This window comes from Zonotrichia albicollis, chromosome 19 (assembly GCF_047830755.1).
Source record: "Zonotrichia albicollis isolate bZonAlb1 chromosome 19, bZonAlb1.hap1, whole genome shotgun sequence".
NCBI classification, from domain to species: domain Eukaryota; kingdom Metazoa; phylum Chordata; class Aves; order Passeriformes; family Passerellidae; genus Zonotrichia; species Zonotrichia albicollis.
In genome coordinates this window covers 12,995,425-13,013,306 of record NC_133837.1, presented here as the reverse complement: position 1 = coordinate 13,013,306, position 17,882 = coordinate 12,995,425, and the positions used below count along the sequence as shown (strand labels likewise).

Below are 17,882 nucleotides of genomic sequence, written 5' to 3'. Positions count from 1 at the left end.
GCATCTATTTTTAATCAGCTTTGGGAAGACAGTCTGCCTCTGCTCCGTGCACACCCACGGGCTGTCCCAGGGCGGAGCGGGGCTGGCTGGGGACCCTCCGGTGGGACACGGGCTGTTATTCCCCTCTGCGCCCCCAGGATGGGCTCGGGACCCCCAGCCGGAGGAGGATCCGCCCAGAGCTCCTCGGCGGGGTCTGAGATCCCAGCGCCTCCATAATCCGCCGGGATGGATGGGAAGGATGGAGGCAGCAGCTGCCAAGGTGACGTGTGACAGCAGCTGGAAAATCGCAGGAGGAGGAGCCGGGGAAAGGCTGTGACAAGATTCCGAGAAGGCAGAGCCGGGGGCAGCCCCGCGTTCCTGCGCTGGGCAGGGATGGGGTGTCCTGTGCCAGCCTGGCTGGGGCAGCAGCACCGTGGGCAGGCTGCAGGGTGTGAACAGCAGCGCTGGCTCTGGGACTGCCGGTTCTGGCTGTGTTCCCCGCAGGGAGGAGGGCTCCGTGCTGGCCGGGATGCCCGGGCAGTGCCTCGGCTGTAGGAACCGGTGCTGTGCCAGCCAAGGCTCCCGAGTGGCATTTGAGGGCCGCGGTCGCAGCCCGTGACTCACGGCCGTGACCGGAACGCTCTGTCGGCCTTGACTCGGTGCCCGGGGCCGTGTCCAGCTGCCCGCGGTGCCCCGGGCTCGGCCCTGGCACGGCTCGGTCCTGTTCCCCCGCCCTCTCACACAGGGATCCATCCCATCCCATCCTCATCCTCCCCGACCGGGATGTCCCCAGCCCTGCCCGGCTGCAGGGTTTGCTGCCCGCCCCACTGCCCTCCTCCTCCTCCCGTGCCAGCCTGAGGGCGGCTCTTGGAGCCCCTCGGTGTCCCTGGGGAGCCTCGGGTGCTCTCTGGACCCTCCCCGTGGTGCCCAGAGCCCCTCGGCCCCGCTCGGGGAGCTCAGGCTGGAGCTGCTGTGAGCCCCAGGGCCGGGGTCCCCCTGGGATGCTGCTGCTCCCGGCTCCGGGCTGGGCAGGAGGGGATGTAGAACCGCTCATGGGTTCCGTGCTGGGGATGAGGGGATGTCTGACCCCCCATCAGCTCTGTGCTAGAGAGGAGGGGATGTCCAGCCCCTCACAGCTCCGTGCTAGAGAGGAGAGGATCTCCATCCCCCTGAGCCCCGCTGGGAGCGCAGGCACAGCGCTTTCTGCAGCCACGTGCCCGCCGTTGCTGTGGTTTCCCCGGCCCCGCCGTGCCCATGCGGGGAGCGGAGCCCCGCTGGCTGTCGGGGCTGTCCCTCGTTCCTGCCTCATGCATTTTTAATCCGGGGCTCCCGCAGCCATGTGCTCCCGCAGCCGCCGCGCCGTGACACATTCGCTGCTAATTAATCCGACACCGGCATTGATGAAGCGCCAGGCCCGCCGCGGGCTGCGCGGTGATGCTGGGGATGATGGTGATGGTGGTGATGATGCTGTGGGACGCTGCCGGTCCCGCTGCCGCAGGCAGCTCCGCTCGCAGGCGGCCCCGGGCGCTCCCGTGCTCGCAGGGAGGGGGAAAGGCCGTTCCAGGACACGCTGGCTCCTTTTTTCGGGGCTGTTTCGCTGTAAAACGCAGCGTGTTTCAGTTTTGCTCTCCCCATCACGTCCTGCCACCCCTGGGAGCCCCAGAGGAGGATGCAGGATGGAGGGAGCCCGGCCCGGCGCTTCCTGCCGTGCGCCTGCAGAGCAGCCGGATCAGAGCTGGAAATCCCAGCTGCTCCTGCCCTTAGGAACCGGCCCTGGCCCCCGGCGGTGTTTGTGAGCCATCTCCCGGCTCCTGGGCCTGTCCTCACGCAGCCCAAGATCTCCATCTGCTCTAAGAGCTGCTGGATTTAGCGCTCGGGGCGGGCAGCGCTCCCTGCTCCCAGCTCGGGGCTGGCTGTCACCGCAGAGCTGCTGCCACCAAACCCGAGCCGCGCTCCCGGTGCTGCGGGAGTGCCAGGACGGTGTGAGATTGATGGGCCGGGCTGCTCCTCACGCTGCCAGGATCCTCCTTCCCTCCTTCCTTCCCTCCCTCCCGCAGGAGCTGGCACTGCTGGGGCCGTGCCTGGAGCTGCGGCAGGGACAGGGATGGGGACAGGGACAGGGACAGGGATGGCCCTGCCCGGGGCTGCTCTGCCTCTCGATGCCTGAGCTGAGCGCTCCCATCGATACCCGCAGGGTTTGGGGGGCCAAGAGCAGCTCGAGGGTCGCTCGCAGCCCCGGGAAGCCCGGAGGCAATGGGCAGGGTTGGTTACCTGCTGAGTGTGGGAGTTCCTGCGGCTCCCTCAGCCCCCATCCCCATCCCATCATCATCATCCCATCCCATCCCATCCCATCCCGGAGTGTGGGATGTGGCACATCACCCTCGGCTGTGCCCGTGGGCTCAGTGAGGTGTCCTGAAACAGCTCTGGTGTCCCACCTTTCCCCTTTGTCCCACCTTTCCCCTTTGTCCCACCTTTCCCCTTTGTCCCACCTTTCCTCTCGCCCCCAGCAGATTCCCAGTGCCGGCTGTCCCCTCCCCAGTGTGCCCAGCCCTTGTCACTCTGCTCCTGTCTGTGGCCTTCGGTGTGAAAGTGACCCTTCCGGTGGCCATTGCTGTGACCCTTCTGGTGGCCATTGCTGTGACCCTTCTGGTGGCCATTGCTGTGACCCTTCCGGTGGTCACTGCTGTGACCCTCCCTGTGGCCACCCCAGCCCGGTGAGCTGTCGCTGTCCCCAGCTGTGGCAGCAGCGAGGGCTCTGCTGAATTCCCCCAGCTGCGTCCCTCGGGGCTGTCCCCGTGTCCCCGCCGCTGTCCCATGTCCCGGGCTGGATCCACCCCATTCCCGTCCCCATCTGCAGCGGGATGGGGGCGTTTTGGGTGGGCTGTGAGGGAGATGCCTTTGGGCTGCCTACAAGGGGTAAATGATGCTTTTCCTCCCTGCACCTTGGGTGCGATTCCTGTGGGTCAGGGGGAGGCTGCAGCTCCCGGGGACAGCGCTGGGGACACTGCGCTGGCCTGTCCCCGTCCGGCAGGACCCACAGGGAGCTCCAGACAGCGGCTCGAGGAAAAAACACATCAGTTAGTGTGGCGTGTTACATAAAGCAGGGAAAGAGGGAACAGGAGAGGGAGACAGCCTGGCACAGAGGCTCAGCGAGTGCCTGAGCCAGCTCCGAGAGGAACTGGGCAGAAATCTCCGCTTCGTGCAGGCACAGAACCTTCCTGTGGAAAAAGACAAGCTGCTGAGCCCTGGCTGCTCAGGGAACAGACACATGAGAGAGAGGCCGGTGTCTTTCTTCACGCTTTATTGTGTAAAAATAAAGTCAACAATTCATGTAATCCCAGCAATAAAATGGAAAAAGCATGAGAATCCGTAGAAACAGTGCATTGTCAGAACTGCCGATGCGGGCCGGATGCACGGGGGGTCAGAACCCCTTCAAATCCCAAAGGAGACAGAGCCAGGAGTAGGAAAAATGTACAGCTTTGGTTAGCAAAATAATGACAAATTAAGATACATCGATTCTCTCCCCTACTGTACACTATGTACACGCGTTGACATCACACCCTTTCGTGGTTTTTTGGCAAATCCAACGCACCTGGGGCTGGAGTTAAACCCGTGCCGTGGTCTCGCTGTTGTTCTCAGCAGGTTGTGCCTGTGCTCGCCGATGTGGACGGGGGCTTGGGAGGAACTCAAATTAACTCTCGATGGTTCGGGGTTTATTTTCTCGCACCAAGAGCGCGGCCGAGGCTCCGCTGCCCTGAGCCGTGCGCGGGGTCTGGCTCGGGGGTGCCGGGGCAGGTTCCGAGCTCCGAGCCCCGGCCGGGGCAGCTCCCGGCCCTGCCGCTCCGTCCGTGTCTTTGCCGCATCTTTGGAGTTGGTCGTGAGGCTCTGGAGCCCCGGGTGAATTCTCTGCCTCCTCCTCCGCTGCCGCCTAGGGGGGGCAGGAGGGGGGCTGGGGAGTGATTTCTGCAATCTGTAGTACAAACCAGGAGTTTAGAAAAGGAAACCATACAAAATGCATCTGTTATCTCAAAATACGCTTCTTTATCTCTTTTTATCCTGCAGAATCTCAAAGCACTTTTTTTTTTTTTTCTCAGGGAGCACTGATAATTCTATATATATACTTTTTTTATCTTCATAAAAATACCCTTTTTTATTATTGGTAATAAACTTCCCTTTACAGTAAGAGAAACAAGAGAGTGTATTATCAAAAGCAGAAAGGCTTCAGACCTGTCAGTGGGAGCTGGGCTGGAGGGGACGGTAAAGGCTATTTGTCACCAGCTAAGGAGCCTCGGGGGGCTGCAGGCGGCGGGGCCGGGGGTACCTGAGTGCGGCAGGTCGGGGAGCGGGGCCGGGGGTCCCCTGGTGCCCGCCGCAGCCCGGGGCTATGGCTGTGGTGCCCGGGAGGGGCTCCGGGGCAGGGGCGGCTCCTCAGGGGGTTCAGCGGAGGGGTCGCCCCTCCTCGGGGTCCCGGTGGGAGCGCAGCTGGGCGGGGGGGGATGTCAGAGCTCTCCCCCAGCTCCGGGGGCAGCGGCGTCCCGGGGGTCAGGCTGGGCAGAGAGAGGAGCCCCGGGCGGGCTCCGGGCCGGGCCCCGCGGCCTTTTCAGGCGCCGGTGCCCGAGGGAAGCGGCGGCGAAGCGGGGGCCGGGCCGGGGGGCGGCGGGGGGGGCGCAGCCGCGCCAGGCCAAGGCACGCAGGCGTTGAAGGACGTTGGCAAGACAGAAACCGGAGGGTCGTGGGGCTCCGGGGGCGGGCGCCCCGCTGCCGGAGCATCCACGCCGCCGGGACGAGTCGGGTGGCTTCGTTCTCGGTCGTTTTTGCGCAAAACAAGGAGGAAACAAATAAATAAATAAAAGAACCCGCTGAGGAGGTTTCTCTCGCTTGTCCGTGGCCCTAGTTGAGCTGGCGGCAGGCCTCGAAAGTCCACTTGGTGGCCCCGCCGTAGATGTCGATGTTGGCCTCGGTCCAGGCGATGACGTTGCCCGCGAGTGCCTTGGAGCTGCAGGTGGCCAGGCCGTACACCTCCCCCGGGCTCAGCTTGCGGTCCCACACGTTGAAGTGGGCCAGCTCCCCCACGAACGCCTGCGTGGCGTCGAAGCCGCCGCCCAGCGTGTCCTGCGGAGGGGCCGCGGTCAGCGGGGCACCGGCACCGCTGCCCGCGTCCCCCCGGGGCACCGGCCTTACCTGCTCCTGGCCCAGCACCAGCACGCCCTGCGGCTTGATGGGGTGGTAGGGGGCCAGGTTCTCGCCGTTGCCCGTCTGCGTGCCGTCCTGGTACGCTTCCCACACGCCGTCCCGCGTGGTCCAGGTGACGCAGATGTGGTGCCACTTGCCGTCGTTGATGGCGAAGGGCAGCTTGGCCACCTGCGGGCGGGCAGCGGGGTCGGGGTGGTCACTCGGGGGTCCCCCCACGCCGCCCCCCAGCCCAGAGCCCTCCCCGCGGCCCCGGGCCCTACCTTGTCGTTGATGAGGATCTCCATGGGGTTGTTGCCCCACTCGATGAGCACCAGCTCGTTGGCCTGCCCGGGCACGGCGTAGGAGAAGGGGGTGCCCATGCCGGGGGAGGCGCTGGATTTGATCCACATGCAGATGCTGAAGGCGTACATCTCGGGCAGGCTCTTCTTCACCTTGGCGTACATGTAGTTGGTGCGCAGGTGGAAGGTGAGCTGGAACCTGTCCGGGGGCCGGTTGTCCTTCTGGCCTGCGGGAGCGCGGGGGCGGTGGGCTCCTGCCGGGCCCCCTTCCCGCCCCTTTGGGGGTTCCCCCCCTCCCCACCCCGTTATGTAACGGGCCTTGAGATGGCAGCGAGGAGCAAATCCCTCCGGCGCCGCGCGGCTCTCTAATCCCCGGGGCGGGCAGCGCCCGGAGCGTCCCCGGTACCGAGCCCGCGGGCACCGGCGGCCCCGGGAGCCACCGAGCGAGGGTTTGGGCAGGGAGGGACCTCAGCGATCGGCCGGTCCCGACCCTGCCGAGGGGACAGCCAAGCTGGGGGAGAGGGACCGATCCCGGGGAGGGAACGGGACGGGCTCGGCGGATCCGCCCGCGTCGGCGGCAGCGCCCGGTCCCGGCGGCGGGGGAGCTCCGGGGGTCCCAGGGGTGGGCAGCGCCCAGTACCTTTCTCCAGGTCGCTGATGCGCTGGTGCAGCGAGGTGAGGGTGCTCTCGATCTTGCCGCGCTCCTCGGACTCGTTGCGGGGGCTGAGCTTGCCCTCCTCCAGGCTGTTCACCCGCGACAGCACCTGCTTCTCCAGGTCATCGATCTTGTTCTGCAGGATGTCCTTCAGGTTGTTGGTCTGGCTGGAGGAGTTCATCCTGCTGAACTGCTGCAAGGGGCGAGCAGAGGAGCGGGGATGTTATTACCGGGAGGCGGCTCCCGCTGCCCAGCTCCGAGGGATGCCCGCTGCCCCGGCTCCGCGGGCTGCCCGCTGCCCCGGCTCCGAGGGATGCCCGCTGCCCCGGCTCCAAGGGCTGCCCGCTGCCCCGGCTCCGAGGGATGCCCGCTGCCCCGGCTCTGAGGGCTGCCCGCTGCCCCGGCTCCGAGCGATGCCCGCTGCCCCGGCTCCGAGCGATGCCCGCTGCCCCGGCTCCGCCGGCTGCCCGCTGCCCCGGCTCCGCCGGCTGCCCGCTGCCCCGGCTCCGAGGGCTGCCCGCTGCCCCGGCTCCGCGCTCCCCGCGCCGGGATGCGCGGCTGCCCCGGCTCCCCGCGTCTCCCGGTGCCCGGCTGTGCGGCTCCCCGGCTCTCCTCGCGTACCTCCAGGTTCTCCAGCCGGGTTTTCAGCGACTGCAGCGTCTGCCCCAGCTGGCTGAGGGTCTCGGCGGCGGCGGGCCGCGACAGGTCGCCCATGGTGTTCTTGGAAAAGCCCTTCCTGCCCTTTCCCTCGCCGGGCGGCTCCAGCACGCTCTGGCTCTCGCAGCGGCCCAGCTTGGCCGTGAGCTCGCGGATCGTCTCCTTCTGGTTCATGATGGTTTCCTTCTGCTGCAGCACCGTCTCCCGCAGCTGCAGCACGGTGCCCTTCAGCTCCTCTGCCGAGCCGGTGCCCAGCGCCGAGGCGGCGCACACGTCCCCGTCCAGCGGCACCGAGGTGCAGATGAAGCGCGTCTGCCCCAGGCCCTGGCCGAGCGCCGGCCCCAGCAGCAGCAGCAGCGGCAGGAGGCGGCTGCCGGGCGGCCCCGCGGCCATGGCTCCGCTCGGCTCCGCTCGGCTCCGCTCGCTCCGGGCCCGCTCCGGCTCCGCTGCGGCGCCGCCGCTTTTATGGCGGCCGGGCGGGGCGGCGCGGGGCGTCACGGAGCGCGGAATCCCGGCCCGGGCGGGGGAACCGCGTGGGAGCGCGGCGGGAGCGAGTGCGAGAGCGAGAGCGTGCGGGGCTGGGGCTGCGGGCGTGACAGCGCGCCCGTGCGTCCGTGTGTGTGTCCGTGTGTCCGTGTGTGTCCGTGTGTCCGCCTGTGTCCGTCTGTCCGTCTGTCCGTGTGTCCGTGGGCGGGAGCGCGCGTGGGCGGCGCGTGGGCAGGGGATACTGTGCGGGGAGGGGCTGCGGGGATGTGCGGGGATGTGTGTGCGTGTGTGTGCATGTGTGAGCATGTTGACTCACACATGTGTGCAGGCTGTGCGGGCTGCGGTGCACACGCGGCTGTGTGCGGGCTCTGCACCCACCGGTGTGCGCAGGGGCGTGGGTGCCCCGTGGGTGCCCCCCGGGTGTCCGTGCCTGGCCCCGGGTGCGTGCGGGGTCAGCGGCCGGGACAGCCCCGGGGTCGGTGCCCGTGGAGCAGGGGGAGCCCCGGGATCCGGGGCAGAACAAGGATGAGCTGTGAGGGGCTGCCAGCCTGGGGGAGGGCACGGACAGGCCCGGGCACTGCAGGGACAGCTGCTCCCACTGGTGCCGGTGCCCAGCCCCACTCTGGGTGCACGGGAACCGTTTTTTGCTTCTTCATTAATCAGCGAAAGAACCTTGCAGGTAATGTCTGGATCTGTCCTTGGTGGGAAGAGCTCGTGGCTGTTGGAGCTGTCACTTCTCTCATGTTCAGCTCTTCAGCCGAGGCCGATTCTCGTTCAGCCAGCAGTGTCCCCTGCCCTTGTTCCCCACGTCCTTGGCCAGGCCGCCCGAGCACAAACGGAGCTGTCCCAGCCCCCTGTTGGCTTTATCCTGGTCCTCTCGGGGGTGTTGTTTTGTGTTGTGTTGGGGTGGGAAATCCCTGCAGCCTGCAGGGGTGGTGGGGGGCTCTGGCCCCCTCAGCTCAGCTCAGCTCGGCACTGCAGCAGCACATATGGCTGGAGCATTTGCATAATGCCAAGTTATCCTGTGAAATATGAAGTAATTAATTTTGATTAGCGAAGTGGGTCAATAAAACACAAAGGTTTTCAGTTCACGGATTTGCAGAATATAAAACATAAGGGCTCCGTGGTCCTTTCCCCTCTGACGTGCCTGGGGCAGGCCTGAGGAGCCCTGGCTGGGGCTGGAGCTCCCTGAGCTGCTATCGGTGCCTGGCACTGGTTTGATGCCTCTCCTGGAGCAGGTTTTTATGCAGCCCCGGGAGGTTTGTGACACACGGATGTGGCAGGGAGTGTTTCCTCCTCAAAGGCAGCTCAGCTGCCCCTGGGAGCCTCTCTCCCCTTCCAGCCCTGCTGTGGTACAGTAAAAGCAGCATTTGATGGCCAAGCCCAGGGCCTGGGGCTCTCAGCAGGAGCAGGGGGGCAGCCTGGCAAACCCCTGATGCTCTGCTGCCCATTTATGCCAGCCTGGGGAACCCAGGGCAGTGCTGGCAAAGTGGCTGTGAGCTCAGCAGCTGTGCCAGGGTGCTCAGCACCTCTGGGCGCCTTTGTGGGCATCCTATAGTGCTCTCAACAGCATCCATCCAAGCTGTCCCAGAGCTCATGAGACCTGGGTGTCCTTTGGAGCCTTCCTGGGTCTCACTGCTGGTCCTGCCTGTGCAGCTCAGAGCCACCTGTGGTGCTGCTCACCTGCAGGGTGCCCACACCTCTGGCACTGCTCCCCTCTGGGGTGTTGTGTGCAGGAAATTTGGGGGAAAATCTGCATTTCCAGCAGGCTGTTCCTTGTGGCTCCATCGCCCTGGTTACTGTCCCTGCTGCTGGCTCTGTGCTGAGCAGTGCTCAGAGCAGCAGAGCGGGGCGGGAGAGAGGAGGATGGGGAGGGGACAGACCCTGGGGTTTGCTGGGCACAGCAATCTCCCTTCTGTGCTGGCTGGGTTTGGGGTTTTTGGCAAAAGGAGGAGCTGACAGGACTGCAGGTCTAATCCTGCCACACCACCCAAAAATGATGTTACTGCAGGCAGCAGAATGAGAGCAGTGTGAAGCAGTGTGAGAGGAGCCAGGTCTCCGTCCTGCTCACATCTGCACAGCCCTGACAGAGCCGAGCGTGTCACTGAACCAATTTCCCTCGCAATCTTTTGTCATCCCCAGCACATTATGCGGAGATGAGCCCAAGGTGACAAATGCAATAAAATAAACACTCGGATGCTATGGTGATGGAGACCAGGAAATGCCTGGATGGGAAAAAACAACAAAGCCGTGCTACAAGAGATAAGCAAAATAACCCCCGTGGCTCCTAATGCAAAGAAAGGAGCGGAAAACATGATCAGGATTTCAGCTTTCCCAGAATCACTGAATCATGCAGGAGGATCTGTTATTGCTTCTGTAGATTTAGGAGCTGTGTGGCTGTAATGGAGTAATGGAGCCCCTGTCTTTAACCCTTCCCTTGCCTCCTCCCCAGCGCTCGGCTGATTTATGGCTCTGTGGCTGGAAAGAGCTGAGCACAGCTCCCAAGGGCCCTGGCAGGTGATTTAGCCCTGAGCAGGAGCCAGCAGGCACATTTGTGCTGAGATGGCCAGGGTGGGTTTGGGCAGCCCAGGGTGCTCCCAGCCCCGTGGCCTCTAGCAGGGGTGAGGGCTGTCAGTCTGTCTGCTCTGTGTGCGAGCAGCACAGCCCCCAGCACAGAGAGGACAGCTTTTTCAAGTGGACAAATCTCTCTAATCCCAGGAGCTGGAGCCCCAGGGAGCAGTGGAAGCTGTCTCTCCTGCTTGTGCAGCCTGCTGTACATAAACCATCTCCTGTGGGGTGATGCTGGTTCCGCAGTGAAGCCTCCTCTGCGGAGTGGGAACGGTGAGATCCATTATGGGATGGAGGCAGCCTGAGGTGGGAAACAGCAATGGCTGCACCTCCAGGGGCTCAGATCCCTTTATCTGGCCATGGAGCTGCTGGTTGTGGCTCTGTTGTCACTGAGGCTGCTGAGGGACTGTCCCCTGCAGCCACATCCACATATCCCCATTCCCACATCCCCATCCCCACACCTCCATCCCCATCCCCATCCCCATCCCCAGCAGGCTCAAAGCAGGACAGGGCTGACACTGCCACGTTGTTTTGTCTTTTTTTTTACTAGAAGTACTTGTTCTTGGGGAAACTGCAGCAAGGACAGGGTGCAGAGCCCAGATGTGGGGGGACAAGATCACCTCCAAAGCCTTTTCCTGCTGCAGCTGGAGCAGGGAAGCAGCCCCCAGCCGCTCCATGGTTCTGCTGAGAATGCTGTACTTGCAAAATGGGGATTTTGGTGCCTTTAAGGGGTGCAGCTGTCACCAGAGCAGCTCAGGCACGGGGTGCAGGCAGTGCACACGCCGTGTGTGAGATGGAGGATTCCCTTCTGAGACAGACACACTCTGGACAGGAGTTGGGGATTTTGCTGCATTTTGCTGCAGTCTTTCTTTGCAGATCTCTCCCTCTCTGTTTCTCTGCCTCTCTCTCCCTCTCTCACACATTCACTCTCTTTCTTTTTTCCCTTCCCTTGCTTTCATTGCTCCCATCTCACCAGCCAGTCTGCTCCTAAATTGCCTGACATTTACACTCAGTGAGGCTCGGGAGTGTGGTCTCTGTACCAGTAGGTCTCTGTGATGCTATAGGGACACAGATCCTTTCATTACAAATAATTAATTTAGCTCTATATTGCATAACATCCTAAAAAGCTTTCTAGGGCAGTCTCATGCTAGCTGGATGCACAGTTCCTATCAATATTACATTACATTTGGGTACAACAGTTATGAAGTTTCATTAAAAATTTAATTTGTGGTTTAAAACTGCAGCATCCCCTTAAAAGTGTGGCAGAGAAGCCATTCTGGGTGCTGCAGGACCGAGCTGGCCGTGGCCAAAATTGCAGAGGGGAGAGCTGCAGAGAGGCCTGGGGTGGGTGTGATGGTCCCAGGGCAGGAATGGAGCAGGGGGAGCTGGGCTGGGTCCCGCTGGGTTCCTGCCCCCTTTTAGAGCAGGGAGTGAATTTTTGAGCAGGAGTGAAGCTTTAAGTAGGGATTGAAGCTTTGAGCAGGGAGTGAAGCTTTAAGCTGTGCCCAGAGCGGCTGTGCCCACCTGGGGTGGCTTTTGGGCCAGGAGGGCGATGCCAGAGGGGCAGGGAAGGAGCAGGGTGGGCGCCAGGGTTTGGAGCAGGGCACTGCTGTGCCCCGGGCACACATCCCTGTCCCTGGCACCCTCCCGGCCGGGCACGGAGCTGCTCGGGCCGTGCCGGGGCGGGTGATGAGCTCGGCGGCGCCGCCTCGGCAGCGGAGCTGAATGGAGAACGGAGCCGCTCCCCGCAGCCGCAGCCGCCCCGGCATTGATTTGTGCAGGAATTCCCCCCTGTCTGCACACACGCACGTCACGGCAGCCGCCAGCTCTCCCTCCCAGCCCATCGCTCCGCTCGTTTTTCAGCGCTGCCTGGATTTCCCCGCAGTGAGCGAGGCGAGGGGGGATGGATGGATGCCAGCCCAGCCTCCCAGCGCTCCCAGTGCTGCCCGGCCGGGCTGTGGCACCGGCCCTGCTGCCCCCGCTCTGCTCTGGGGTGTCACCGAGCTCCAGTGACAAACGGTGCCCCCGTGTCCTACAAACCCCACACTCATCATTCCTCCCCCTGCCCAGCGAACCAGGGGGAATTCACAGCCAGGGCAGGGGCTTTCAGAATTTAGCACGGTTCTGGTGTTTGCTGCAGGGCCGCAGAGATCACTTCCCCTCCCCCAGTGAGGATAATAATGGGGAGTGGGTTCCCAAATCCCTTAAGCTTCTTTGATAGCTTCAATATTTATCTGTAATCCTTCTGGCGCCTCTGAACAGACACAGCTCTGTGTCCCTGTTGCTCGGGAGCTTCTTCCCACCTTGCAGTGTTCCCTTTTCGTGGGAGAGGAGGCAGGATGAGAAGGAAACATCAAAAGCTGGTGACACTGCTGTGCCCTAGTTTTTTCCATGATTATTTATTATTTTGCAGTCTCTTGCTCCCTTTCTCCCACTCCCTGTGTTGTGTTCTGTTACTGTGCTGTGCTGGGTGACCCAGGCTGCAGATTTGGTGTCCCCAGAGCTCTGTCCTCAGCTGAGGGGGAGAGAAAATAGAGCAAAAGGCTCATGGGGCAGGATGAGGGCAGGGAGAAACCCCTCAGCAATCACCAGCATGGGCAAGCAGGCTGGATTTGGGGAAATTAGCTTGTTACCAATCAAATCAGAGCAGATTAATGAGAAATAAAAATTAAATTGGATGGATGGATGGATGGATGGATGGATGGATGATGGATGGATGGAATCCATGGATGGATGGATGATGGAATCCATGGATGGATGATGGATGGATGGATGGATGAATGGATGGATGGATGGACGTGCAGCAGGACAAGCCTGGAAGGAGTTCCAGGTGCAGATGGGGCACACAGATCCCAGCCTGGGTTGGACAGGTGGGAGTGCAAGCACAGGGACAGGGATCAGGGATCAGGGATCTGAGCTGGCTCTGCCCCCAAACAGGGAGCAGCTGGAGCAGGGACAGGGAGGTTTGGAGGGGCAGAGCTGCCCAGAGCTCAGATCCTCGGTGCTGGCTGGGGATCTGATGTGCCAGAGCCAATTCATGTCGCAGGATTTGGGGTTAAAACACAGAAGGTTTCAAAGCCAGGATGGAGAAAACCACTCCAAGGCAGCAGGGATTCCCTGAGCTTGCTGCTGTGAGGGCTGACCCCAGCTCGAGGGCAGCTTTTAGTGGGGGAAGGCTCTGAGGATGCTGAGTCTCTGCAGAGAGGCTGCATTAGGGCTGGGACCATCGATTCCTGAGCAACACCGAGGCTCCAGCAGCTGCACAGACTGGGGGTGACTGGAAAGGCCCAGGAGCTGCTCCAGGCTCTGAGAGGAGCTGGGGACGCTTTGGCTGCTGTGCAGATTCCCAAGCCCCAAGTGAAGGCAGGATAAGAAATTCCTGTAAAACACTGAATTATTTCTTATCGAACAAAGGGAAACGTCAGGTCCTGCAGCAAAAAGAAGGCAGGAATTTGGGGCTGAAGGCTTTTGCCGGGCCCAGGAGGAGCTCCCCGGCTCGGGCAGAGCCGATACCGATCTACACGGCGTTTAAGGAAACATTTCTGCGCTTCTAATGAGAAAAGCAGAGAATATCAGCCGAGGTGCCATCGATCACCGCTGTTGAACACGCACAGCCCGGTCACCCCGCAGACTGCCCGTTCGGGGAGCAGACAAAGGCGATAAGGGATGAGCGCCCGGAGATGGATGGGGCTGCGGAACTCCATTAACAGCTCCTGCAAACGCTCGGATCCATCGCATCCCCCGCGTATCGAGCGCAGCCCGCTCGGTGTCGGTGAGGAAATCATTGAGCAGCCGATGGCTGTGGGTGTGCAGGGGTCACCCGAGTCTTCCTGCCCGCCGGGAGCGCAGAAATCTTTACTCTGAAGGCGCCTCTGGGGTCAAACGCGGCGCCTGCTTCACGCTCTAAATGACTTCCAGCCTGTGCGCTACCTGGAGCCCGAGGATGTCAAATGCTCTCATTAACCCAACTCTCCAGCCTCTGATTCATCCGGAAACTCACCCGGTTGTAGCTCAGGGGAGGCAAAGCCAGCGGACTGAAACTCCCCAATTTTCTGCTTCCAAAAGCTGCATCACCTTCCCTTTCTCCCCCTCTTTTCTTCCTGGGTGAAAAATTTCCCCTGGTGCCAAAATGTTTGTTGCACTGAGAGAGCAAGGGGAGATTTCTGACCCAGTATTTATTCTGGCCTTTTCAGCGTGAGAGGAGAACGTGAATCCCTGTCACATTTCCAGCAGGTGCTGCTGAATAAGACACCACTTTGCACCCTTTTTTCAATGCCCCCCGTATTTTTGAGGCAGTTTTTATGCCCCCCGCATTTTTGAGGCATCACACCAGGGGCTGGGGCACTGCAGAACACCTGGCTTGGGAAGAGGCTCGGGGGGCACCTCCTCACTCCCTAAAACTCCCTGGCAGGATGGGGCAGCTGGAAGGGTCAGGAAATGGCTTCAGGCTGTGCCAGGGGAGGTTCAGGCTGGATGTTGGGCAACATTTCTGGAAATGGCCTCAGGCTGTGCCAGGAAATGCTCAGGTTGGGTACTGGGGAAATTTCTTACTCCAAAGGGGTTGTCCAGCCCTGGCACAGCTGCCCAGGGTGGAGTTTCGATCCCTGGGGGATTTAAAGGCACTCGGGGACGTGGTCAGTGCTGGGGAGTGGTTGGAGTTGATGGTGTTTGATAGCTTTTCCAACCCAGGAGATTCTGTGGTTCTGTTTGCGCAGGGAAAGCCTCAGTTTCCCATCCCTGCCCCGGTGCCTGTGCTGGAAAACCACAGCAGGAGCTGCTGCCCTGCTCTGGGGGCACCTGTGGGGGCAGGTACAGCACAAATTCCCCCTGGCAGGTTTGGGGCTCCAGGAGCACCTGTGGGAGCAGGTACAGCCCCATCCCAGCTCACACCTGCAGGAGCAGGAGGCAGCCTGGGCTGCACATGCACTAAAGACAGTGCTGAAATCAGCCTCGGTTCAACATAAATCTAATCCTGATCAATATTTTACCCACTGTCTTCAGGCTGCAAAGCTGCCCCTGGACTGAAATGTTGAAATGAAACAAACCTCGTGGTTGGCCCCTAAATGGCCCAAAATGCCCCAAAACCTGCCCTGACCATGGAGGGGTGCCCTGGGGAAGGCAGGTGCCCCCTGCACACCAACACCTGCCCCAGGCAAGGTGGCCCAGTGGCCTTTTGGCTCCCAGAATGGAGCTTTGCATCCATCTGACTCACTTGGTGACCTGTGAGTTGAGTAATGAAATCGAAAGATAGGATCTCTGGTGATATTTATGAGCAACATTCTCCTTTCCATATCTGCGTTTCTTCCTGCCCAAAAGTGGAATTAGAATTAGATGGCTGAATGAGGCAAAACAAAGGACACTGACAGAGCCTGAGATAGGAGAGGATTTTTCATTAAAGAGAGTGACAGGTGGGAGAATGTGTCCAAACGTGTTTGTGGGAGATAATCCTGTGTTTTGGGTTTGGGGCATCACTCACTGAGCCTTACCTAGCACGGTGCTCCACTCCTGGGATTCCCTGGGAACAAGGGGGGATTTAATCTGTTATTCTGTGGGACAGGGGGTCATGATATGGGGTTGGGAATAAAGATCTTTAAGGTCCCATTCCACCCAAAGAATTCTGTAAGTCTGTTGTTTTGTGTGGCTGCTGTTGAGGAATTCATTAAGGGCCAGCAGAAACACAGCCATAAGCATTTTCTGCAGCTTGTTCTGATCACAATCATGTAGCCATCAGCAGCCATCAGCACAGGGCACCGTGAGGCACTGAATCAGGAAAGGCAAGGAGCAAAAGCAAACCTTGGCACCCCAGAAACATCCCCTGCCCATCTCCCAGCCTCTTGTAGAGAAAGGTCCTTGCCTTGGAAACACTCCACGAGTGTAAACACACCGAGAGTATTTATGGAAATTAATGGTGCTGTAAATCAAATTACACACGTATCCTTTCCTTTCTGCTTAGAAATGATTTTCACACGTTCAAGTATTCCAAATGTGAATGTGGAGGGGCTCGATTGCTGCCAGGAGTAAACACTGAGGAACCTCGTCAGCAGCAATGTTTGATTTCCATTAACCTTCAGTGCAACAGCAAGGAGGATCTGTGCCTGGAATCCTTCACCTGCCTTTCCTGCTGCGTGGAAGGACACAAATGCATCAGGCACATCTGCTGGGGGCTGTGCCCAGTCCCACCCCTCTCCTGGGCTGTTTTACCCCAGAATAAACGAGCACACAATAAAAGGGAACTCCAGGAAAGGGCAGGCTGGGCTGGCAGCTGTGCCTGGGTGTGTTTGGAGCAGCAGCTCACACCAGGGGGAGGCTGACACCACTCCCAGCCAGCAGATCCACACCAGGGGTTGGTTTTTAGCTGAATTTGAGGCGAATCTCAAACCCCACCTCAGCTCTGCAGGCACAGGGGGCTGCTCCAGGGACAGGGACCAGGACAGGGACAGGGACAGGGAAAGCGATGCCACAGAGGGACACCAGGAGGAATTTCCCCATGGAAAGGGTGACCAGGCCTCGGCAGGGGCTGCCACAGAGGGACACCAGGAGGAATTTCCCCATGGAAAAGATGCTCAGACCTCAGCAGGGGCTGCCCAGGGAGGGTTGGAGCCCCATCCCGGAGCATCCAAGGAATTCCTGGCTGTGGCACTCAGAGCTCTGCGCTGGGGACAAGGTGGGGATGGGGCACAGCTCCATGGGCTGCGAGGGCTTTTCCAACCTCAGGGATTTGGGCATTCTGGGCTTCCCCATGGCAACGCGCCGTCCCCATGGAAACGCGCGGTCCCAGCGGCGGAGCGCGCGGCGCGGCGTGTCCCGCGCGGCGGCCCGTACCGCGGGGCATTGTGGGCCGGGCAAGATGGCCGCCCCCGTGCCGCGGTGCTGAGCCCAGCCGCGCTCGCCGGCGCCCCGGGACGCGCGTCCCGTCCGCCGCCGCCCGCCCCCGGAGCGCTGCTCGCCGAGCCGCCCTCGGCCCGCCGGTGTGCCAGGGAGCCGCGATGGGCCGGGCGCCGTGCCCGCCGCAGGGAGCGCGGGGCCCGCGGGGGTAGAGGTGCGAGGGAGGCCCCGGGCCCGGGCCCTCGCCGGTCCCTCGGTGCTCCCCGGGCCGCGCCACCGAGCCCGGCCGGGGCCGCTGCCCGCGCCAGGTGAAGGCGCCGCGTGCCCCGGCTCCGTCCTTGCCCGCGCACCGGGGAGCGCCGCCCCCGCCGCCCTTGGCTCGTCGTGCCCCTCCGGCCGGAGGGACCCCCGGCCCCGCTGGGTGCCGGGCTGGACAGCGCTGCCCAGCCGGTGCCCGGAGCTCCGCCGCCCATGGAGTCTGAGATGCTGCAGTCCCCTCTCCTGGGGCTCGGGGAGGAGGATGAGTCCGACCTGACGGACTGGAACTTGCCCCTGGCCTTTATGAAGAAGAGGCACTGCGAGAAGATCGAGGGCTCCAAGTCTTTGGCTCAGAGCTGGAGGATGAAGGACCGGGTAATGCTCCAGGGCACCGCGGGGTTTGCACAGGAGCACTCGGGGGACAGGTGGAGCAGGAGTCGGAGCTCAGAGGGTGCTGAGCTGTGGCCAGGTGAAACTGGCTGTGGATAATGTGGTTTGTGCCCTGGTGAGGGGTGCTGAGCTGGTTTGTGTCCTGGTGAGGGGTGCTGAGCTGTGGCCAGGTGAAATGCTGGCTGTGGATCCTGTGGTTTGTGTCCTGGTGAGGGTTTAGGGCAGCAAAGCTGCAGCTGCCCCAGAGGCACTGGTGTGGTGCTCGTGGCACTGGCTCATGGAGCAGCTCCATCACTTGGACTCTTTAAATGCAGCTTGGTGTGTTCTGGGCAAGGCTGTGGAGTGCCCGAGCTCAGGAGGAGCTTCAGGTGCAGGAATTGCAGCAGTCTGGGGGTGCAGCTGCACTGGAGCTGCATGGGTTTGCTGTGCCAGCGGTGCTGGGTGCAGGGGACACTGAGGCTGTCCTGTGACTGACAGGCTGTGAGATGTTGTGAGATTTTGGAGGCAGGACATGGTTTTCTGATGGAACTCTGGTGTGTTCCAGGAGCTCCTGGGGTGTCTGGGGACCTGCTGTGTGTCACTGACAGCACTGG

General features: G+C 61.7%; 2 protein-coding genes across 4 annotated transcripts in view; one reads left to right on the top strand and one right to left on the bottom strand.

Annotated features, from left to right (window-relative positions):
- Positions 1–3,263: 3,263 nt before the first annotated feature.
- On the bottom strand, positions 3,264–7,177 carry NPTX1 (neuronal pentraxin 1). The gene is made up of 5 exons (XM_074554794.1): positions 6,727–7,177; positions 6,091–6,298; positions 5,433–5,677; positions 5,161–5,340; positions 3,264–5,091 (listed from the first exon to the last, which is right to left on the bottom strand). The coding sequence occupies exons 1-5, from the start codon at positions 7,153–7,155 to the stop codon at positions 4,870–4,872; spliced, it is 1,284 nt and encodes a 427-aa protein (XP_074410895.1). The 5' UTR covers positions 7,156–7,177; the 3' UTR covers positions 3,264–4,869.
- Positions 7,178–16,632: 9,455 nt separating this feature from the next.
- The window catches only part of RPTOR (regulatory associated protein of MTOR complex 1), a 98,649-nt gene continuing 97,399 nt past the window's right edge, over positions 16,633–17,882 (top strand). For all 3 annotated transcript variants that reach the window (XR_012583295.1, XM_074555337.1, XM_074555336.1), the window contains exon 1: positions 16,633–17,274. Coding sequence is in view for 2 of the 3 variants with exons in the window: in XM_074555337.1 (XP_074411438.1) it covers positions 17,113–17,274 (162 nt within the window). In the remaining variant the exon portion in view is untranslated. The remainder of the gene's footprint in view (positions 17,275–17,882) is intronic.

Coding starts and splice junctions, on each gene's coding strand:
- NPTX1 (XM_074554794.1), bottom strand. CDS start 7,155: ATGGCCGCGGGGCCGCCCGGCAGCCGCCTCCTGCCGCTGCTGCTGCTG. Junction 5,341..5,432: donor AGATCCTCATCAACGACAAG/GTAGGGCCCGGG, acceptor GCCCGCCCGCAG/GTGGCCAAGCTGCCCTTCGC. Junction 5,092..5,160: donor TGGTGCTGGGCCAGGAGCAG/GTAAGGCCGGTG, acceptor GCCCCTCCGCAG/GACACGCTGGGCGGCGGCTT.